Here is a 24,973-nt window from a genome sequence, read left to right as displayed (position 1 = left end):
AATTCTATGAAAAATATTTATCGTGAACGCTCAGGAACAAAAGAAATAGGGCCAGGTGTATCAAAGTCTTTTACCTATTCTGTTTCTATGGGAAAGTGCGTTCGTACATATGGCCCAAAGAGCAGTTTCTACTGCTTTTGTGTAAATGTGGCTTTACGCCAAAAATGGACAAGAGGACGCATTTTTCTCTAAAGTAAAATGCAAAAAGAAATTTGCATTTTATGTAATTTTGCTGTCATTTTGCGTTATTACACAAAGTTACCTCAGTTTCGTACAACCCCTACACGTAAAACACAATTACAACATGGGTGCTCTGGCACTATTAAGACTAGCACACTGACCAAACATACCTCCTGTTATCTATCATTACCTTGGAAGAAGGGAGGTGAACGGGAATCAACTGCCAGGTTGACTTTCCTGGTTGTCTTTCCTGAGCCAGAAAGAGACTCATCAGATCTATCAAAAATGTCAGCCTGACATACAGCAGTATCAAATGCATGACGATATTACAAAGGACCATCTAGAACCAAGATCTTGCATCTCTTTTAATAAGGTATCAGCAATCATCCTGACAGTAGAAACTCACCGCAGAATGAAATTTCTTGGATGACAAATTCGCCATCATGCAGTTACATCGGCAATGATTCGGTCTTGAATTTTTAAAATACAAACTTTGAATAGGAACAACCCACACCCTTTAACCGTATTCCCGCGGATAAGATAATGGCAAGTTTTTAATAATTCTATAGCTGAACCAAAAGGAGCCATGAAACTGCATGGCACGCTCGCTGAAGAAAGATATCTGTTTGAGAAGAAGTTCTACGAAATAATGAATCAAGGAGTTATCGCAAAAAAAAAAAAAAAATCTACGACGATTCATGAACGTCCTTTCAGCCAAAACGATCATTCACATCAAGTTATTGAAAACTAAAAATAACTATATAAAGCATCACAAAATAGGTGCAGCAGCTGGGGACTAACAAGGTAGACTTTTTCCTGAAAATAATTTTTCTCCATAAGTGTGTTTTGCTACAACCTGTGAATGGTCGGCTGCAAACCACACTTGTTTGAGTATTCAATAAAACTTTAAAGGGGCCTAAGTGATTCAGTTATCTCTGCACTAAAGTGGGACAGCAACAAGGTTCAGGGTCGAAATAGATAGTACAATTAAGGTGGCTTCCCCTGTCTAAGGAGAAAATGTGCTTTTTAGAAAATTCATATGTGCACTTAATAGAAATTAGGACACATGGTGTAGGATGAGAGCTTCCCGTTTCAGATTCTTTGACAATGCACAAACAATGCACGATTTATCTGTTATCTGTGCAGGCTCCATGACCTCTATTATTTTAAAGTAAGAGGACAAAGCGTATTCCCTTAGTGGCATTTGAATTTGTTTTAAAAGAAAACTATACCTCTGATAGAGGATTGTTTAAGCAAAATGTATAAATTGGTAACTTTATGCTTCATACTAGAGGGATCTAAAGTTCAGGGAGGCGACGCTAGGAGTCCTTTCTTTGTCAGAAAGTATGATTAAGCGTGAAGCCAACTTCAGTCATCACTGTCACACCACCCCAACTCCTCCCTCCAAAGTCAATGGAAAAAGCACATTCTCTTGCTAGAAGAGAAGAACGTAACAGCGGCAACAGGAGAGATCTTAGAAGGGTCTAGCACATGCAAATAATTTCCAGAAGGGACAACTATCTAATGCCTGGTTACTGCAGTAGCAGACAACCTAGTCCAAGATGGTTTACCTATGTCAGTTTGTTAGTGTATGTGGTAGCTAATGAGCAGGGATCCCTTTTCGAGTATCCCACAACCCATGACCTCCAATAACATCTAGGTGTACACCTTTTGGTGCACGCTGCTCACAATGCTTACTGGTCTCTGTCAGAGCTCTACTGTTTTGGCATTCCTCCAAGTTTACAGTGAGTTTTCTGAGATGCATATGAACACCATATAAAACTCAAACAAACGTTGTGAGATAAACACTGCTTTAAAATAGGCAAATAAATACAGCAAGTCCTGCCGGATATGGGCATTTTGAGTAGGGACTAACTTTTAAGAATCCGCCTTAGCGACAATACCCAGGCATTATGGCATTAGTCCAAGCATCTGACTACCAATTTGCATCAAGTAACAAAGCTGGTACGGTGCATCTTACAAGATAACTAAGACAATGAACCCAAACTTTCATATTAAGACACTTTCATGGTTTGGACCTACTGCTTGATGGATGATTTGTTGGAGGAACAGTTTTAGCCATAGGAACAATTCCCGAAAGACTACTTTTCGGTTTAAGAATTTGTATTTAACTTCGGAATGTGATAACAGGAGCCTGGATGAGAGGAGACAGGATAACTACTTGTACCATTTCAAGTATCCCTGCCTTCCTCAATGAGGTTCAAATGATTTCTTAAGGACCATAAGCATCTGTCCCTTTCAAATGTGTGGACTGTGATAGATTACTTTGCGCCAGGCTTGAGATTTCCCTGTGCTAGTCATTACAGTTTTAAACTATGGCAGTCATCATAGGTGAGGAAATCTGTAACCAACAAGCTTTTTAGATATAAGTAGTTAGAGAATAAGGACAGGTAAGAGCTGAAGAAAACAACTCAATATAAAAAAATATTTTGTAGGGTGTATATTTGGACTTTTGAAAAGCATCTACATCATAAAGGTGGCGTTTTCTACCAATGTATTCTGGGCCTTCATCCCCCACTTGCTTGCACAAATGACAACATTTGATAGAGTCACCCATGGCTAATCATCAACGGCTCACTGCTAGCGCATGAAAAGCACGTTTGTTTTTGTTAGCTATAAGTTATTGACGATTGACCATAGTTAGCATATAAAAATCAGGTAACCTCCATCAAGGTTTGAACAGGCATCTCAACAAACCTCCATCACATAGCTAATATTGCATGCATCTTCACTCGCTGAACAGTTAGCTGTCAATAACTTCAAGCATCATATATCTGATTAGAGACCTGACCAGTAAAATCCCAGATATTTGAGGAGGGCGGCCATGTTGCTTTTTTCAGAGCTGTAACAACATTGTAATGTGAAGCACTACTTCAAAATCAAAGATGATCAGTTCAAATATAAGATATATTGATCGAGTGTTCACACTGAATTGCTTTTGAAGAAAAGAAATAAAGATTTAAAGAAAAGTTGGATACATGGAGGCATATGCTTTCCAGTGCAACCGGCATATAATTAGCATATTAAAAATACTTTTGTTGCTACTAAAATATTGATGCCACTGGCCTCAAGATTGACAGAAGTGCAACATGCTTATTTACCAAAACATTTCTGCAATAGGAAAAACACACAAAACATCTGCTCATGCACCTGAATATACGATCACATCCGTACGTCGACTAATCGAGAATTTCACAACATATATATTCCAAAGATATCAAACAAGGGCCATCTAACAATGTGGGAATGTGCGCACAAAACATTTTCATTTAGTTTAACAGCCCGCAAGCAGAAAAAAATTAAAACAGACAAATACACATTCAAAATTCTATTCTAAAAAGGCTTTTTCACCTTCACCCACAGCAACATGTAAAGCTCCACGCAGTTATTCATTTCCGAAGATAGTGAAATATTTATCAACCTTATTTAATAAGGACAAGGTAAAAAACTTTAAACACGTTGTCTGCACCATACAATGAGTTCTATTTGAAAAGAAAGTCTATTGAAATAAGTTCTAGGCCGAGGGCAGGAAGTGCCTGATAAAAAAAAAAGCAAACAAGCCTTGCTGATGGCAGCCATGATAACTGAACAGAAACATATGCAGCCTTCTGACAATACACTACCCAAAGTGCTAGCAATCTTATTCTAAACAAGTATCCTTTCGCTGTATCAGTGTGAACCAGAGTGAAATGTTTTAACAAGGCTGCACGAATATACAAGGAAAAGGACGGTATTCATACCCAATGCAATCTGAAAAACACTTCACTGAAGGAAATATGTGCATTGTATATCAACATAAATAAGAAATGCTACGAGCGTTAAATGTACCCCAAAGTTGACCGCATTTTATGTGTGTAAAAACAGTGTCTAATATCCAATAGGGAGAGATGCTGAACGGGATATATAGAGGTTTAAGGAAATACCCACATTAAAAATGCCAAAAGCAGGGCATACAGAAAATGGCGTTGGAATGCTGGCAGAGGGCAGAACACATATCAACAGTCCAACCCTGAGAGTAAACACTACCAAGTCACATGAGGTAAACGATCTGTCTATATGATCCTACCATGTGGAGCAGAACGTAGCAGAATGTAAATTCATTGTAAAACATCATAGATACCCCTGCCATTTGCCTCATTAGGCACTATGCGCATGCTTAGAGGTCCTGTATAGTTATCAAGACATGACAACGATACAGTGGGTTTACCCTATTTTGGTTTAAATTATTTTTATGCAACACATTTTACACTCTGTAACCTTACAAACAAGTTAGGGTAAACATTACTTCCCTCTAGCCAATATAAATTTAGTAAATAGACAACACAGCATGTAGACACACTAGTGTGTTTACGTTTACTATACAACATCTATTCCAACTTAGAAAAGGGAACGTTTTTTGTTCAGAGAAATAAAATAGCAAATTATGGTAGTGGTTATCTACCTATTGTGTTTAAAAGTATAGCTATGGATTTACATTTAGATTTACTACGTTGCTGGATGGTACATCTTATCTAGATGCAAAACCCTGAAAGTTCCCTCGATTGCCATTATATTATAAATCTATATCAATGCAAGTGTGGCAGCCATTTTATTTTCCTGCAGCTATGTGACGAACAGCCCCTTGCTGGGTGTTCCCTGTGCTATCCGCTGCGGTACCACATTAACTCCATTGCAATAACTCTTTTTATAGGCTCGGTTCATCATGACCTATAAAATGTTGTGCTGAAGTGCTTTAAATATCTGCTAACACCATGTGCAAGCCTGGGAGTACAAGGCAGCCTGCAGTGAGGCGGAAAAGAATGTACTCGTCTGAGAGACTAGCACGCACTCTGTGTCAGTGATATAAACAGGCTAAGTACATTAAATATTGCATGAGGAGAGAATCCGCTCGTGAACTCCCTGAAAGACCACCCCAGCAAAAAAATCACAAATGTTTAGAACCGAAATTATTTGGGTTGAAAAACAAACGCTGGCATTCTCAATGCATATTAGTGGTCTCTAGATAAAAGTCACCGGTAGATCAGTCGCCACAATGTTTTGAATTTTAAAATCTCTGAATATAAATCAAATAGAAAACCTTGAATGTCCACCAACACGAAAATCAAAGCATTCTGCAATTGGCTGTAACGCTAAAAACCAAAAAGAAGTGCTCTAGCAATATGAAATCTCTTCTCATCACTGACCCTCCAAAGTTTCCATTTTCAACATCCCATTAATGTCCCAATGCCATTGGAATGTCTGCCTCCTTAAATCTGTACAGACTGGGTTGGAGCTAAATCTTGGGCGGTGGGGTTGGGGTTAATTAAAAAAAAAAAGCCCTGCTCTCCTCCTAGGCATTATAAAAATAAACTTTATATGAGCAACAAAAGCCATCCTGTACTATTTGCTGTAACCAAGAACTAGCTCGAGGAGCATTTCTGTGAATATAAACCTTTTTGCTGTCGAATATCATTTATTTAGCCTGGAACCAATGCCCTCGATTTTAATAACCATTTACCTCGTATATTTATAACTCAGCTTGAGGCAACTTTCAATGAAGAACTTTTCTCAAACCAGAATTCAAAGGGCATGCTGTTAATAATTTTTTCGGCAGAAATAATTGGCTATCGCCCAGTCATATGAAATAAACTTATTTTTAAACAACATTAATGTGCGCAGACATTGCCCAACATAAAAAAGTTGCAACTTTCTGTTCTCGATCCTACCAAGTACGCCTTCACAAATGTCCTGTGTTGCCATGATCTTGAATTATATTTGGATTTATCAACATTTTTCCCTCACAGAAGTAAGACCCCACTTTCAAGAAATACCTGTAGATTTACAGTTTTTGCAGTGAGAAGGCATCCGGGAGGTGTTTTGCCAGGGTGATCGCAGAGTATGTTACAGGGCAAAGGGATTACCCTGTCTCACAAAGGCGCCTTCCTGTTCCAAGGACGGAGATATTAACACCTTGGCTGCTAGGTGTTTTCCCCCCCTGTGCTGGAAATTGCTCTTACTGTGCATTCATGACGAGCTCAGCTCGTCATCAGCACAGCTCAACTGTGCATCATGACGAGCTGAGCTCGTCATCAGCATCGAAAGGGTTAAGGGCTTCATTGATATTCATTAATTTGAAAATCATGATCAGGCTAGGCATAACACCTTTATCCATAATTATATTAATTTTTCCCACTTAAAAATCATACACCATTTTCAGCAGTTTTTGTGTATTTAGCTCAGGAGCAGTCCAGTTTTCCATTCCTGGGGAAGTCCACATTTCCCTTTAGTGTTTATTGGTGGTTATGGACTTGAGAAGCAACAGAGAAAGGCGGCACTTTGAAGTTGACTGCCCGGGGAAAATAATATAAACTGTACTGAAAATCCATGTTCAAGGAATGCTCCTAGTCAATAAAGAGGACTCCTATGCATTGATGAATCCAAAACCTAAGCTAGTATGAAAAAGAATAAACTGGCATTGCATAACTATACAAAGACAAATGCATGCTGCAGAAGAGCAACCTTCCCTATAATTTGTAGTTCGCAACAGGGTAATGCAGTTATGTGGCAATGAGCCACACAGATAGGGTCTCTTTCAATCGGGTGCAAGGGTGTGTGAAATTGATGTACTAAACGCTATCTACCATTCCAAACAAAAGAAGCAAAGTACAGACCCAAAACAAATACGAGTCACTACACAATTGTTGGTGGGAAAGGAGCTTCTTACATATCAAACCTTGTTAACACTTCATATCGGGCAACAGTGGATGTTGGGCCCTTATGAGCCTTAGTCTTCCACCTATCTCGCTAGCTTCTGTGCATCTTGCTGAGATTAGCCTGGGTCTCCTTCATAATCAATACCCCCATCTTTTTGCTCTTTATCAGATCCATCCCTTCCATTCTTAAACGTCAGTTTCTGTCCAGCTTTCGCCATTTGAGACCACAGACTTATCACCATTTGTTTTCCCTTCCCATCCATATATCATTCTCTTTTATCTGGTTTATTGATGTCGGGATTGCATCAATGTCTCTTAGCCTTCTACAGAGTGTGCAGAATTGCCAGCATTTTACAGAGAATCTGCTCAACTCACATATCAACCTGCATGGGCTGTTACTGGGTGGGAAAGATTTAAGATTAAAGGAAAAGCAATACTGTATAGTTTATGTTTTGTGAGGCCAAGGCAAGCAGAAGAAACTAAAAGCCTCACAACCTTCCCTAAGGAAAGAGGCAGTACTATTAGGAAGAGTAATTTTTTTGAAGTTTGTGTCCGGAGAATTCCTCAGTGTGTCTCTTTTCTCCTTTATTTTGTTATTCATGTAACTTATGTCTATAGCACAGACTAGCCACATGACAAAAAGATTGGACTTCGAACATTACATAACAGCAAGATAGCTTAGGGAAAGGAATGGAAAAGGGGATTCGTCGTGGAAGTAGAGTCTCAAGAGGTGTGTTTTAAGTCTCTCAAAAGAGAATTATCTGGCTTTTGAGGAGGTCGTTTGTAAAAGAGCTCCATAATTTTGACACTGGGCAATAAATACGTATTTTGAAGATTGTACTTGAAATGGTGGGGGCCGCGCAGTGTGAATTGCTTTAGGTGTAATGCATGCCATCTTGAAATGGATTATGGCTTCAAGTGGCAGGCAATAAAGAGGTTTGATTAAAGTATTGTCATAAATCTTAACCTCTGAAGCTCACCAAGAGTCTTACGTTCATTATTCTCCAATAGCACTGCAGTCGTATAAAAAATATAAAAGCGCTTAGTTTTTAAATCACTATTTGGGGCCGCGTACTTTCAATCTAGACTAATAAAAAGGAAATTCACAGCAATACATACTTGCAAATAGGCAGTGCCAAACTTCCCTTCTTGATAAGAATATACTGAATACAAATATGTTTTAATACTTTTCCACATCGACTTCGTTTACCAATTGATAATAAAGAAGTACCTTAAAACCTGCCAAGGACCTTTTATTGGACCCCCATTGACTCAGAAAAAAATTAACACTATTGCTTCTTAAGTCCTAGAGCAATTATATATCTGATACTTTCTAAATTACTTTTCAGTGCATAGTGATTCTAATACAGTCAATAATATGTCCACCTCAAATGGAATTCCCGATACTTAAATTGTGCTTGGTTCAAATAATAAAGTAATGGCCTCGCTTCGTCAGGTGTCTTCACATCATCATGTATCTTATTAACACTCAACTAAATTGAGGTTATTGCTATTATTAGCCGGAAGTATTTGATAACTTCATAGTTAATTAAGAACTCTTTGAAACTCCACTGCCTTTTAGGCAGCAATGAATGACAAAGAAACTCAACTTGTGAACACGTATGTTGTAATCTACAGTTCATCTAATGAATACCTGTCTCTGCCGGAATGCAAGAAGTTTTTTTAAATATCTGTCAACTCGATGCATAAGACAGTGCAACTAGGAGTAATTAGCAAACATTTTCACACAAGTCTATTCACTTATACATCTTGAGCACAATGTGTACTGTGACATACGCCCATCTTAGTCCCAATGATAGCCTCGCAGCCCAATTAATATATTGGGCACTATTTCAATCCTTTCCACTTCTATGTTCAGAGCCTCAAATATGTACTACTGTATGAATCCAAGCACCATTTTCTTGCTCTCCTGCTCATCGCAAAGGTTAATGGTAGGGAGTGTAGGACTGTTGCAGCTCATATCAAGCCCCAATCCAACATGACCTTGGTTAAGAACTTAATTTTTGTTGCTAGGAAGCACAACAATATGACATTGTGAAGAAGGAAACACTAGAAATCCAAGCAAGTCTTTTGCACACCTGAGAGAATCACCAGTTCTATAAACTTGGAAAAAGGACATGGACTGGTGCATGTTGGCAAAGAATCAGTCTACAATGGCAGAGGATGCTACAGGAAATGAAGTAAGATCTGAAAGGGTTGGAAGTTTTATAAAGATATAAATATAACAAGTCTAGAACATAGTAAGGATTATCTTTGCTAGGTTAAAGGGAAGGTGGTGTGGAGCGAACGTAATTTGGAAACAGGTTACCCGAGTTTTAAATGCAGGATCTATATTCTGTTACTTCACACACTGCTGGTGACAAGTTGTTTCTCACGCTGGAAACATTTAAAAACATAATTTTTTAAAAAGACGTGATTGCCACCCCTATCTTCACACGATGAAGGAAATACATATCACCTAAACTTGCTCATGATCTGCAGACCGGTTGTTGCATTTCAATTTATAGAAGCATGTGAAAGATCAGCAGGCTATTAAATCTTAAAATTACACCGACCACGTCAATTTTTTTCTTCATAAATTTTGGTAAGAGTAAGAAATAGAAGTGGATGCCGAACAGTCTTAATCTAGATCTGATCAGGAGGACACGGATTTCGACTTTGAAACGGAAATAAAAGTATTTTATGCACATGTCCAAAAGTGCTTCAAGCTAAACATTTGTTTACCTTTGGGACATAATTTTGTAGGCGTCCGGAAGATGACAATTCGTATTCTCCATCTGGAAAGGATCAGCATCACAGATCTTGTCATCAGTCCGCCCATAGTTGGCACTCTCAATCATGATGACATCACTCCCTGGACATCGAAGGTCAATCGGGTAGCCTTCACAGGACAATTCCCTCCGGACTAAACCAAATGGTAATGCTGCTCGGCCAAAACCTGCAAGAATAAATAGAACAGGCCTGTTAAACTGATTTGACTAATAATGGCACAAAACATTTTTAATAAATCCATATAAAGTGATTTTGCGGTTGAGAATGTAAGCAACTTATAATCCAGGAATTAAAAATAATATTAGAAACACTACTGCAATACCTTTCATAAATAAACTAAGGACAGTTGTATTAGACTATACAGACACAAATGCATGGTCTCCTCTTTCTTCTAGTCAAACGTTAAATCTCATTCAATGAATTTCAGAAAGTTTATTAAACCATGTACTCCACTGCTCACACAATCTGCAATGGCCTTTGAACATTCAGTTTAAAATCATATGAACAACTTAATTTTAAACATTCCAAAATGATACATATAGTTTCATGTGACTCAAATAACTGTTTTCTGAAAAAGTGCTCCAGAAAGCTACCTAGGTGGACAGTGACTCATTAGGATTGCGGTGAATCCGCCACCGGCAGCCTGCCGGTGGCGGATTCATTGCCAAATTGCGGCCATTTTCCGCCTGCCAAACTATGATGGACGGTGGTTTTCTGGCAGACGGGAATTCCGTCCGCCACATGCAATCGTGAAGATTGCCTGGCGGACCCGCAAAGCATACATAGAATGGTGGCGGTGCCTAACAGCCACTGTCCGCCATATTAGGATGCTTCATCTCTGCAAGTCTAGAATGGTGGTTTACCCACCATTTAAAGGCTGACAGATTGGCTTCAGGGGCCTGTTGCAGTCCCCCCTTCAGCAGGGGCACTTCCCTACTGCACTTGGGGGGCACCTCTGGTGCCCCCAGCTACATTTCCCTGCACTATGTGGCAGGCACCGCATGGTGCCTGTCACGTAGTGCAGGGAAATGCTAATTCTTCATTCTTACCATTGCTGCGGGTGCTGCAGCATCCACCGCAATTGTAAAAAGGCCCAATGCGACCACCAACATGGTGATCGCATTGTGATTACATGGGCGGGACCGCCGCCATATAGGCGGACGGTTCCAATTCCTGTTACGATCGTGACGGACTAAAGTCTGTCCACCATCGTAATGAGCCCCTATGTTATTGGTTACTTAAGGCAGAAGACAACATCTTGCTCAGGACGGAATTATAGTTCAGGCTAGATGCACATCAAAAAGTGAATTCTGCACTTTCTTTGCTTATATACCTCCCCAAATGGAAGAATTTCTTGACATCACTTCCAGTTCTTTTAGATACAAAATCCTATATCTGGTCCTCTATTATTCCATTGTTAGACCATAGATCTGGTCCTCCATTGTTCCATTGCGAAACCATATCTCAAAGTATTCTTTTTTGTCCCTTGCTGCCTTTCATGTCTTGTGATCGGGCTGACACACCAATACTGAGACCAATAATTCTTTCTATCACCAACTCCATCTGTGAAAGAAGTCATTAAATATAACCAGTTATGCAAGGTTGTATTGAGCCTCTTTCTAAAATATGCTCATCTCGGAGGGCTTGGTTTTTGCATAATGCTGTATATGCACCGGTAAATTAGGAGAACATTGCATATTGCATTCTAAAATATTACATGGAGAGTTAAAGGTCAGGGAAAACCATCTGAAAAAAGCACAATAAAGGAATTGAACCAATGCACTTCAGCTGTATTATGGAAATGGGGTCACAATTTGTGTATGACGGAACAACGAGGATACCTCTTGCACCCACCTCACAAGAGAATTGATGTCCCACATTGATCCTGGGGTCTTCTGCAGAGGGATGCAAAGCAGAGCTTTGATTCAGTCTCCATTTCACTTCTGTGCTCTGCCTCCCGGCTGCATGCCCTCTTTTTGTGATCCACTGCGCCAGATTACTTTTATATTCTCAGAAGCCATTGCAGAAAAATACCGCTGTAATTACTAACTCCTTATCAAGCATGAACTCTTCATTTGGTTATCTGGCTGGCTTGAGGTGGTGTGGAAAACCCAACAAACCTCTTTAAATAGAAATATAAGCATTTTCTTTGAACTCCAACACCATGAGGAAATGTCTGAGGAAGCAACATGACTCATGCTTAGATAATGATCAATATAAAAAAGGACTCTCTACCAGCTGAGTTCTGTGGAGTGTTTTCTACAACTGTTGGTATTTAAGATTCCTTACGAAGCAGCATTTTAACACCTTAAATAAAAAATATAATTTACAGAAACTAGAACATTTTAAATCTGTGTAAACAGTGCTGTCATGCACTGAAATAATGCTTACACAACTGGCAAAAAGAGTAACACTAGATGGTGTTTCTGTTGACCAACAAGCAACAGTTAGTTAAAAAAATAAAAGTAATTTCGGAGAGGCAGCCTGCAAGGAAGGCAAGGTCGAAGAGTTGCAAATCAGGAGTATATATGACACAGACTCAACTCAGCCCTCGTAACCACGCACAGCTTGGTTTAACTATAGGGGGAATGCGCCGTGGATTCCCTCTTTGGTCGTCACCTACCCAGTCGGTCTTTAGGCAGACTTCTTTTCGTCTCTCCTTATTGTCTCTTCCCTAGCTCCTATCATCTCTCCCCTTGCCTGCTACTCTGCCTACCCCCGGTCCTTTGTGCCCTTTGACTAAGCACTCCTTCTCCCCTTGTTGAGGTAAGATCCAATATTTATACTCTGGAGTCTCCACGAACCCGCTGAGTGAGTCCACTGCGCCAAGGGAGCCATGCACACTTGAGGTATGGTAGGGCACCCATTGCCAAAGCACTCCCTCTCCCCTTAATGGGGAAGGATCCAGTGTGTAGGCCTTGGAGTCTCAGAGACCCCTCTGAGAGAGTCCACTGCGTAAAGGGAGCCTCTCGCAATAGAGATTGGGAAGGGATACCACTTACCCCTGGGATCACAGCTTACTGGACTTTGGACGTTGCCTTGACTCGTCTACCGGTTTGTGTCTTCATCACCCTTCCCCCTCCTCTCCCCATGCTGTGTCGTTCACCCTCCCCTCCTCTTTCCCGCCTTCATTAGCTGTTTACTTCCCCTGCTCCAACTCTCCCTTCCCTGAATCTCTCACCTTGCCTGCTGTTCCCCTTACGTATTTGTGCTTATTGTTTATCTCGACCTTACAAGTAACTATGTTGCCATGCTCTAAGAACTGTGTAACCTTTGTAACGATGTAACCTGTAACTATGATCTGATGCTCATGTAAAGCACTTGGATACCTCCGGGTCTAGCCAGCGCTATATAAAACTAAAAAAAAACAAGGATGCCAATAAATTAATAGTTTTAGCATTTACCTGGACGGTGGTAGCTGCCATCATCAATTATTCTCGAATCAAAATAGCCTAACTAACAGCACCCTACAACTAGTTTCCTGAATTTCAGGCAAACTATATATTCATAAAGTTAAAAAAATATTACAACGGTGGCAAAGACTATAACTAAGAAATGAGCACCACTAAGCAGACAAGAAACCATATTAACAACACTGAGCTAAATATTCTACCACCTGCCCTGCTACAGCTGAAACTCAAGGCTCTCATGCAGGTTTAGCTTTCAAAAGAAGGTGATAAAAGCATCGTAAACTGACAGCAAAACAAGTCAGAGAAAGCTTCATAAGCAGCAATCATGAAGAACAAGCTCAGTTTTAGAAGACGAAGAAAACATGCAATCTCAGTGGCGTTTCTGAGATTTGTAACTGCCTTCTACCCAAAAAAAAACAAAAACAGGTAGTTTACAGTTGTTCACTTCTGCAGATGGCGAAAAAAACCTACTGGTTTATATGGCATAAAATCATATTATTCTAATTTCATAATAGTTTCCTCTTTTACCCTTTCAGTAATACGTTTCTGAGCAGCGGTAAAATGACTAGTACCAACAATTAAAATAGATTAGGAACAGCATGCTCATTAAGGATAAAGGACCAGATGTACTAACATTGGTTTCGAAAAAGCAGTTGCAAACTGAGCACCGACTTTTTGCAAATGAAATCAAATTTTGCGAACTAGCCTATGTACTAACTAATAGGTCAGTTAAAAAAATCACCATTTGGAGTGGGTTGTAATCCGACCGACCTCAAGAATATGAATGAGCTAAGTCACAAATTGTGACTTACTCCCACTACATTTCATGCACAGGGAGGGTTGGCTTGCTGTGGTAGCAGACCATTATGTCTGATCGCATTTAAATGAAGTATTATATATTATTTTTTTAATTTTATTTTGAGCAGCCCGGTTTCCTTGTAGGAATCATGACTGTTAAATAAAAAAAAATTAAGAACTTGCAGTGATCCCCTGAACCACTACACACTTCCATTCATGCTTTATTTCCCCACTCAGAAAGGGAACGAGGTCCAACGCGAACCACTTTCTCCTGCAGAACGGGTTACTACCTCCTTTGATGAGTTGGTAGTAACCTGACATTGGTTTGCAATAGAAATTGTGGACACAAACCATTGATACATAGTATTTTGAATCAGAATTTGGAAGGGATGCCATAAACATACCCCTTCAAATTGAGATTCGTAATTTATTTCTCAACCCATTTCACAAATCAGTAACCAGTTATCGAACAGCCAAGTTGGTTTAGCACATGTGTAAGAGCCATTTAGCGGTTACAAACCATATGATTTAGTGACTCACTGGCTTTGTGACTGCTAAATGGCTTTGAACATCTGACACACATACTCTTTATTTGGGGTGTGTTAACACCAAAGAGAAAATATATAAGTTTCAAGTAGCAGTAGCTTGACTAGTGGAAAAGGAGAAAGGGGAGGGACGTTTAGGACCTCGAGAGATGCGGAGAGAGTCAAAACAGATATGCATTAACATACACATAAATGGAGATATGTAAGAAAAAGAGCAAAGTCTCTCAAATATGGGGACCTCAGCGATTACTTTTGTTTATCTTCACCAGGTACTTGCATCTAACCTTCTGACCTAGCAACAGTGTGCCCTGATAGTCCAGGTAGTGAATGTACCTTAATCTATTTTCAGACAGTAGTGTCTATTAAACCTTACCTCAAACGAGCAGGTCCTCTCCCAGTAAGAACTTGGAGTCTGAAATCTGCCCTGTTCTGTATAAAAGGGAAAGTTTTCGATAGAGGCAACTTTTGGAAAGCAGCCACTGTCTATCACAAGGGTGCCCCAACACCCCATCAGTCTAGCAGCTATCCTCAGAAACTGAAATCTGCCAACGGTGTTTCTTGGGAGCGGTTCCATGAATTTAGATTTAAGATTAATTCAACCCAAAGCATTTTCAGCTCAAAAGCCCAGATCGTAGGATGTTAGATAACATGTGTAGGTAGAGTCCCTCCCTTACCTGCCTCTAGGATTCGGTACTTAAAAGTCTAATGCAGGAAAGAGGCAAAAATAAAAGCATGCATCATCACCCACCAAGGTTTCCGTTTTGCAATAGAGATAGATTTGTATTGTAACGTGTCATCCCAAAATCGTTAAAGCAAGTCGTTTTAACTCAAAACAAATGGCTAGGACAGAGCACGGCCTGCAAACAATAGATAATTCCTGAGAAGCCATTCACGTTGACAGAAACAATGTAGAGGCAATGAGTGGGTCAGGGAAGGTGACCTCAAAAATCATTACAGGAACAGCAGACCGAGGATACTCGCAGTAAATAACAGCGTCTTGAGACTCTATGCCAAATACATATTAGAGTGTTTTTCCCCCAGAGCAACCAGTGACGACAACTGTAAATAAAATGCATGTTATCATCCGTGACATTCTAGGACTAAAATGTGACACTGTGTGCAAAGCAAAAAAGATAAATTATAAATATGTTAACATTTGTGCGATAAAAGTACAAAGAGAGCTTTCTGGGTATATGTTGTCTTTATTGGAATTACAAAGGGAAAATGTGATTTTTGGAACTTTAAAATGTTAAGCAACGCATGCCACTGTGTTACATTGTGACTAAGAATAAACACCCAGTGGGAACAGGTGCAGCACTAGAGCCTGACCTACATAGTTTGTCGGAGGTCACACGCTGAACTATATGCAAAGCCAGATGATCTGGAAAAGCCTAGGACTCCATAATAGGACCAGAATGTACATCCCAACAATTTCGCACTGTTCAACATTGGACATTCAGGAAAAGGAGCCAACCACATGCCAATATCCGACTGCAAGTATAAATGATATGATTCTAAAAAAAATGCTTAATACAGACTGCAATCTTGAAACGAGATTCAGCAATTGCTACAGACAAGGTCCTTGGGTTGCCATTCAATCTTCAAACCCATTTTTCTGGCGTCTCTTTAACCAATTGCTTTCACTACAACCTTGCCATGGATAATACCGCTCATGCAATTGAAAGCCTAGGCTAGTACACAACATACCGATTACAAGAAACTTCAATGTTCTGAACTCTGTGCCTTTAACTTTGATCAAACCATGACCTCAGAGCAGAAAGACTTACTGGTGGCACAAAAAGCAGTTTTGGTCTCTCAGCAATACATAAGGCCAGTTTCCCAACATGGAAATAAAAAACAGACCGAGTCTCTTTCAAGTGATGTAGAGCATGCAGGTATTTTTACTTCTGTGAAAATCCAATTAGATTCCGACCACAATTCACCGAAGCACAGTTACGCAAATGAAAGGGATCAGAAATAAACTCAAAACTCTGTGTCCACATGTTGCCTAGCCAAATATTGCTTTTTACCACAGCTCCCTCGTCTTGCAACAATCAAGTCAATGGTTTTGTTCATAAAATAAAAACTCATTCACCATGCAGTGAAAATGTACAGATTGATCACTAATAATTATGCACGGTTCGTACCAAAATTATCTTTAATGCAACAAGAACAAAATACTTGTCTTGTGACAGAAAGGAGGCCAGAAAATGTAAGGAGCACTGATAACTGTAAAATCTTTAAACAGACAAATTCCTATTTTTTCCCAGGGGTGCTCCAGGAAAAGTGTTAGCAGTGAAAATCTTTGTGATAAATGCTTTGTACAGTAGAGAACGGAGGACACAAAAGCTGTGTGCTGGGAAAAGTACATTTGCAGTTTGCGTTTGTGAAACATTTGTCGGTCAGGGAGCACTAATATCAGAGGCAGGACCGAGGATCAGTAAACACCACAATGGTAGTGTCAGGAGCATGCATGACAACGATAAAGGTACCCTTCAACGTCTCCAGCTGACTACAGTGTTTAGACCAGCAGTATCATGGCACTGATAAAAACGCATGTCAGATGGACTGTAGGTAATAGGGTAGTTTGCGCTTTTGTGATATCACAAATCATCTCAAATGCTTGTGGAATGAGATTCAACCGGATTTTAAGATAAAAGTCATTATCTGTATAGACCTAGACCATAACATCCACTTCTGTAGAGACAACAGACAATAAAGCCAAAATTAGTATATAGCTGACAAATATGGAAAAACAGATATATGCTTCTACAGACTAATACATTACTGATACAGGACTACTAGCAAACTGAAGGCAATCAGAAGAACAGAAAATGTGCATTTTTAGCATTGTGGCTCTGCTGTACAGAATGTGGACACATTAATTTACCACACACATTACAGACCACATCATGCAAAACAATCCACTAGAGCAAACATTCTATATAGGAGAGTACCGCAAAAAGGCAAATCTATACTGCTTTTTCAACATGTTATTTATGTGAGCTGGGTGGTATAACTTGATACTCCAGTATAGGGGGGATTCGGCGCTTGGGGGAGGTGGAGTGAGTATATGGTCTTGTTTCCTGTGAAGTTCAAAAGCACGCAGTTGTGCAATATCCGAAGGCGCAATCCTTCTGCTGACAGTAGGGAGCCCTGGCTCGGCTGCATGTAAAAGAGAGGTGGCTGCAGCAGATGTAAGACAGGAACTAAACTGCTAGAAGTGACAGACAACAGCAGGGAACATTTAAGAGTCAAATAAAAAAAAAAAGGTTTATGTTGACAAAACAAAGAACCAATTCAAGGAGTTGGATGAAACACTTGCTATTTGATGGTCTCAGAAGTCCTTCAAACACCAAATTATTTTACTTTCTATGATGCTGTAATGTACAGGACAAGTTTTGATCACTAATTGGATGCGAGACATAGCCTCAAAATTGAGAGTTTTAATTTTTAATACACGATTAGGTTATTAATCTGATGCTCCCATTTTTCAATTTTCGTTTTCCATCTCTTAACTTTGCACTCCGTTCAACATTTTAACAAATGTTTGGGTATTTACAGATTTATGTCCACGGTTGCCAAATGATTATTCCAGAAAACAAGGAGCGCTTTTAAAACATTTGCTGGATGGAGCAGAGCATTACAAAAAAATAGCATGAATAAATTGGTACATGAAAGAAAGCAATGAAAGCATTTCTATACAGATGCACATTAGTGTCACTGACCCTGTGTGCACTAGTTTTTCATTTCAAAGCGTCATCATTTCAGACTCATGGTTCCAATTGGTACTTTATTCTACACAGCAGGCATAGTGAAACCAAATGATTAACTTTGATCATCGTGGGCTTTTGCAATAAGACATTGATTGCTATGAGGGAAATAGGTTCTTCATCATAATTACACATTCTGTCACTCATATTTAGAATAAAAATGAGCAAGCTTTTAAAGTCGCTCACTGTGAGAAGGAAATACATTAAAAGTGTGTTTCTAAGACACCTCGAGAGCACCCACATCATCAGCGGATGATAAAAAATTTTTTTAAAAGAGTGGTCAGAAAGTCAATAGTGCCTTTTCTACAGACGATAAACGAAAGGCAACACGTTCAACAATTGGCAAAGCCTATTAAGTGTGATGCTCGTTCTCGAATGCTGACAAAAGCAATAGAAAGTCTGCGTTAGTGCAAAACTATTTTAAAAGAGGATGCTCAGTGTATACAATATAGGGATCGTAAATACCAAACAAGAAAGAGCTAACTATGATTAAACTCTGTTGTCATGAAGGTCATTCACTCAGGTCATCGGGGAGCCATTAGGTATTTTAAAAGAACCCTCACCCATCAACCTAGTGGTGGCATGCTTCATCATTGGGTTCCCACCCAACATACTTAGCACATACCTGGTGTGCTGTGACGCCAGATTACAGCGGAGCTAGATTTTTTTCATTATGGGATTGTGAATTTGCGAGTAGTTTTAAAACTACATCAAAGTTGTCTGTGCCAATTGACTACTTTATTTATGGATACCTTGGGTAGATAAATTCAAAGCAGTGGACAAAGACCGTTTTCGGCTGAAAAAAGTATTCGATTGAGGATTGGTATGCCTACTCTTTCCTCAAACCGTGGATTGAATCTTGGACGTATTGTGGCGGACTGCCGCCACCACCACCACGGCTGGCACCAACACCAACAGGCGAACAGCGTTTTTGTGGAGAGAGATAGAGATAGATAGAGATAGATAGATAGATAGAGATAGATAGATAGATAGAGATAGATAGATAGATAGAGATAGATAGATAGAGATAGATAGATAGATAGAGATAGATAGATAGATAGAGATAGATAGATAGAGATAGATAGATAGAGATAGATAGATAGAGAGAGATAGAGAGAGATAGAGAGATAGAGAGATAGAGAGATAGAGAGATAGAGAGAGATAGAGAGAGATAGAGAGAGATAGAGAGAGATAGAGAGAGATAGAGAGAGATAGAGAGAGATAGAGAGAGATAGAGAGAGATAGAGAGAGATAGAGAGAGATAGAGAGATAGAGAGATAGAGAGATAGAGAGATAGAGATAGATAGAGATAGATAGAGATAGATAGAGATAGATAGAGAGAGATAGAGAGAGATAGAGATAGATAGAGAGAGATAGAGAGAGATAGAGAGAGATAGAGAGAGATAGAGAGAGATAGAGAGAGATATAGAGAGATAGAGAGATAGAGAGATAGAGAGAGAGAGAGAGATAGAGAGATAGAGAGATAGAGAGATAGAGAGATAGAGAGATAGAGAGATAGAGAGATAGATAGATAGATAGATAGATAGATAGATAGATAGATAGATAAGCTTGTAAACTGAAGGACTTACGAAGTTGACCACGCACACTGTAGATAAACATTGATTACGTCAAGATATTAAAAAATTGAAAAATGCAGAACTACAAAAATCACAACCAGCAAATGCAAAATATAGACATGCTGACTAAAACCCTTGATAAGGAAATAAGTAAAGAAAAATAAATTGAACCATGGTAATATTCGCAAAAATCAGTACTTCCGAGAAAGAAAGTAGAAGCAGTGAGAAGCTGGACATTCCAGCTACTGGCAATACAAATGTATAAGGGCTAGTAGTCCCACTCTTTGGTAACCTATGAACAATGGCAACAAAAATTAACGTAAAAACCAAGACCACTCATTTAATGATTTAAAGATTCAGGGGAATACTACACAACTCATAGTCTAAACTGTACAGGACAAACTGCACAGTAAGAGACCCTCAGCTGTCTGGATTAGTTAGAATACAGCAGAACCAGAACTTTTTCACTAAACCACCATAAATGCCTAAAATCGTGTATACTGTGCAGGTTATTCTTCCTCAGAATTCCTCAAAATAGCTACAAAAAAAGACCGTTCTCCGGCACTTCTGAATACCCAGTCTATCACTAAACCGTACTGAATTAATTTCTAGAGCTTTTGTATTGAATCCCTGCTTAAACTTCTGAGGATAAAACACATCTGATTTGCAGCCAGTTAAAGGCTGAATTCTTTTTTGGAAAGTTTCAGTTTTGTCGCAATAGTATTGCAATTTGGAAAGGACTGAACTTATGGAAATCGCTTGCACTAATTAAATCACAGAATGAGAGTTTGAAGTGGTAAATAATAAATCACAAAGAATCCTGATTCGGGTCGCCAAGGAAACCTGCGTGCCCGTGCTATAATTGCTGCGGTCCCCATCTTGCCCTTTTCGACACCGTGTCTTATCGTGCATTCTGGTCAGACACTGAGAAAGTAGCTTAGCTATTCCTCTCAGGCAATCATGCAATGTGCATTGAGCTTGGCTGAACAGGCCATGCAACCAAACAAACGCTGCATTGAAGGCCGTCCCTTTCTACCCACAGACAGCAATTAACTAGCAAGCTACGGTGGAGGCCCATCAACCTTTAGACTCCCAAGTTCGACTGAACTACTTGAAGGTGCCTCGAAAAGCTCTACAAGCTGTGTTTACTGCAAAGACCTTACTTCCACATTGTTTGAGATTCAGAGGCTTGACTGAATTGAGCTACAAGGAATTCTGCTTTAGTCAACTAACTGTAAATGTGCCGTAATTTATATTGGAAGTATAACCACGACTTGTAAATATGCAGTAATGTATTTTTTTAAAATAAAAAATGAATTAAAAAAACAAAAACACTGTAGGGCATGCACGATGACACGGGGAATGGTTTTTACTAATTCCCCCATTTCAACTCATGACCTTATTTACCTTATTTGTACCATTTCCCCAATTAAATGCATTTCTATGGAGACTAGCACTGAAACTGTGCAAGTATCTGAGCTTCGCGACTCCTTTAATGGTTTTAAGTACTATTAACACAAAAATAAATGTAACAGATCTCTAAATATTTACAGAAAACCAATATATGTCCTCTTTAGCTTACAAGGCGTGGCGTGGTTTTAAGCTATTAATAGAAAGTGCTTTAAAAGCACTTTGTGGTATCTGGTGTTGGAGTTTGCACAACTTTTTCATGTTTATGCCATGCCACAAGTTCACCACAAAGTTTCCCTTTTTTTTTTTTTTAAACCACTGCTAGTGCACAAATAGCTTTTGCTCATTCTGCCTACAGGGACTCACCATGTTTAATGGCAGCAAAATAAACACTAAGATATGATGCTGACCCAAAGGAGCTAGACTTATTCAAAACAAAAAACATTAGCATGGGCCCGAAATAAACCAACTTAACAACAAGGCACTAGGAAGGCAACGGGAGTAAATAAACCCCAAGTTAAAAAAAATAAATAGTAAAGCATTAACTAGTAAAATGTCCATCTACTTACGTAACTACGATGTTGGTCAATCAATCAATCAATAAGTACATTTATAGAACGTGCTACTCACCCGTGAGGGTCTCAAGGCGCTAAAGGGAGAGTGCTGTCATTGCTCGAATAGCCAGGTCTTGAGGTGCTTCCTGAAGGTGAGGGGATCCTGGGTCAGTCAAAGGTGTGCGGGGAGTGAGTTCCATGTCTTTGCGGCCAGGCAGGAGAATAATCTTCCTCCAGCGGTGGTTCTGTGGATCCGTGGAACGGTGGCGGGGCTGGTTGAGCGGAGCGGGCGGGTGGGGATGTAGAAAAAGAGGCGGTCGTTGAGGTATTCGGGTCCTTTGTCGTGTAGCGCTTTGTGTGCATGGGTGAGGAGCCTGAACGTGATCCTCTTGTCGACGGGTAGCCAGTGTTGGTTTCTTAGGTGGGCGGATATGTGGCTGTGACAGTGGATGTCGAGGATGAGTCGGGCAGAGGCGTTTTGTATGAGCTGAAGTAGTTTCTGGAGTTTGGCAGTGGTTCCTGTGTAAAGGGCGTTTCCGTAGTCCAGTCGGCTGGTGAAGAGGGCCTGGGTGACAGTCTTTCTGGTTTCTGTGGGGATCCAACTGAAGATCCTTCGGAGCATGCGCAGGGTGTTGAAGCAGGATGAGGATATGGTGTTGACTTGCCTGGTCATTGATAGGGAGAGGTCAAGGATGAATCCCAGGTTACGTGCGTGTCCATGGGAGTAGGCGCGGAGCCCAGCGCTGTGGGCCACCAGGAGTCGTCCCAGGCGGAGAGGGATTGTCCGAGGATGAGGACCTCGGTCTTGTCTGACTTCAGCTTCTGGCGACTGAGCTTCATCCATTCTACAACGTCTTTCATTCCTTCCTGGAGGTTGGTTTTGGGGGTGGCTGGGTTCTTGGTGAGGGAGAGTATCAGTTTAGTGTCGTCGGCGTAGGAGATGATGTTGATGTTGTGTTTGCGTGCGATGGCGGCGAGGGGGCTCATGTAGATATTGAAGAGGGTTGGGCTGAGTGAGGAGTCCAGGGGTATGCCGCCGATAATCTTCGAGGCCTTGGAGAAGAAGGGAGGGAGGCGGACTCTCTGGGTTCTGTCGGAAAGGAACTATGTGATCCAGTCCAGGGCCTTTCCTTGGATACCAGTGTTGTAGAGGCGGGTTATTAGGGTGCGGTGGCAGACTGTGTCAAAAGGCTGCCGAGAGGTCTAGGAGAATGAGGGCGGTTGTTTCTCCGTTGTCCATCATGATCCTGATGGCATCCGTGGCTGCGATGAGAGCGGTTTCAGTGCTGTGGTTTGCACAAAATCCGTACTGGGACGGGTCGAGCGAGTTGTTAGTCTCGAGAAAGGCGGTCAGCTGTATATTGACAGTCTTCTCGATGACTTTGGCCAGGAAGGGAAGAAGAGAGATGGGAAAGAAGAGAGATGGGGCAGAAGTTCTTGAGGTCTTTGGGATCCGCCGTGTTTTTTTTTAGTAGGGCGTTTATCTCTGTGTGCTTCCAGCTCTCCGGGAAGGTGGCTGACGTGAAGGAGCTGATCTCTGTGTGCTTCCAGCTCTCCAGGAAGGTGGCTGACGTGAAGGAGCCGTTTATGACTTTCCGGAGGTGGGGTGCGATAATGCTGTCAGCTTTGCTGAAGATATGATGAGGGCATGGGTCAGAGGGAGATCCGGAGTGGATGGTGTCCATGACGTGGGTGGTGTCTTCCGTGCTGATGGGTGTCCATGCGTTGAGGGTGGTGGTGGTAGGGGTCGTTGTTTCTGTGATTAGAGGCGGAATCTGGGGTCCGAAGCTGTGGTGTATATCCGCGATCTTACGGTGGAAGAATGTCGCGAGGGAGTTGTAGAGGTGTGATGACGTTGTTGCTGGCGCTTGGGTTGGAGAGCTCTTTGACGATGCTGAAGAGTTCCTTGCTGTTGTGGGTGTTCTTGTCCAGTCGCTCTTTGAACGATGTCCTTTTGGTGGTGCGGATCAGCTGGTGGTGTTCGCGGGTGGCGTTTTGAGGGCTGTCATGTTTTCTGAAGTCCGATCGTGGCACCAGGTTTTTGGGAGGGTCTGGCATGATTTGATTCTTTGAGGGTGTCTGTGAACCATGATGTTTTCCTGTTGCCGGTCTTACCTGGGGGGTTCTTCAGTGGAGCGAGGTCGTCGGCACAGTTGGTGATCCATTGTGCGAGGTTGTGGGCTGCGTTGTTGGGGTCAGCGGTGTCGGCTGGCGGGTTCTGGCTTAGTTATGAGGAGCTGGTCTGTGGTGATTTTGCTCCAGCATCTGCTGGGGATTTGTTGTGTGCGGTGGTGGGATGTATTCTTTTTGAAGGTGAAGTGGATGCATGTGGTCGGTTCAGTGTAGTTCTGTGGAGTGGCTGAAGGAGACGTGGTTGCTGGCGGAGAAGACTGGGTTGAGCGTGTGGCCGGCGAGGTGGGTGGGTGTGTCAACCAGTTGCTTGAGTCAGAGGTTGGCCAGGTTGTCGAGTAGGGTGGTGGTGGTGGTGGTGTTGTTTTTCTCTAGGTGGAAGTTCAGGTCCCCTAGGAGGATGTATTCTGGTGAGGCTAGGGCATGCAGGCGGATGAAGTCGGCGATGGTATCACTGAATTGTGTGTGCGGGCCCGGGGGCCTGTAGATGAGCGTTCCCCTCAAGGTGGTCTTGGGGTCGGTGTGTATTTGGAAGTGTAGGTGTTCGGCGGCGGAGAGTGTGTCTTTGGCGTTGGTCGTGACGTTGATGGTGTTCTTGTAGATGATAGATTCCTCCTCCGGTTTAGTTTGCGCAGTCCTTCCAGGTGATCTTGTAGCCGTCCGGGATGGCTATGGTGATGTCTGGGGCCGAGGCAGAGTTCATCCAGGTCTCAGTGAGGAAGGCGACGTCTGGTGTTGCTGAGTCGAGGAGGTCCCAGAGTTCGACGGCATGCTTGCGGGCGGAGCGGGTGTTGAGGAGGATGCACTTGAGGTGGTTGTCGCCGTTGATTGGTCTGGCTGGCGGGGGGCAGGATCGGAGGCAGGTGAATTTGCAGGTTTGACAGGTGAAGGGTCCATGGGTGCGTTTCAGGGTGGCTCTGTAGCAGGCGGGCGGTCGTCCGGTGTTGAGTGCGTGGAGGGCGGCAGAGTCCAATTTCAGACGGGTGCCCAGGCTCCAGCGGGGGCCAGGGGTTCCGCGCTGGATGCCGTCCAGGCGTGGACGGGCTTGCCTTTGGCGCGCCCGCTGTGGGGCCTCCATATGAGGGGTTGA

At 41.4% G+C, this 24,973-nt stretch overlaps 1 protein-coding gene across 25 annotated transcripts in view; it reads right to left on the bottom strand.

Annotated features, from left to right (window-relative positions):
- Positions 1-24,973, bottom strand: part of ADGRL2 (adhesion G protein-coupled receptor L2) — a 223,147-nt gene that overhangs the window by 116,334 nt on the left and 81,840 nt on the right. For all 25 annotated transcript variants that reach the window (XR_015308306.1, XM_086954265.1, XM_086954279.1 and 22 more), the window contains exon 3: positions 9,639-9,852. Coding sequence is in view for 24 of the 25 variants with exons in the window: in XM_086954265.1 (XP_086810391.1) it covers positions 9,639-9,852 (214 nt within the window). In the remaining variant the exon portion in view is untranslated. The remainder of the gene's footprint in view (positions 1-9,638; positions 9,853-24,973) is intronic.

The sequence above is a fragment of the Lissotriton vulgaris genome, chromosome 1_1, assembly GCF_964263255.1.
Source record: "Lissotriton vulgaris chromosome 1_1, aLisVul1.2, whole genome shotgun sequence".
NCBI classification, from domain to species: Eukaryota; Metazoa; Chordata; class Amphibia; order Caudata; family Salamandridae; genus Lissotriton; species Lissotriton vulgaris.
Note: the sequence above shows the minus strand (reverse complement) of the source record. Positions and strands in the feature narration are given on the sequence as shown.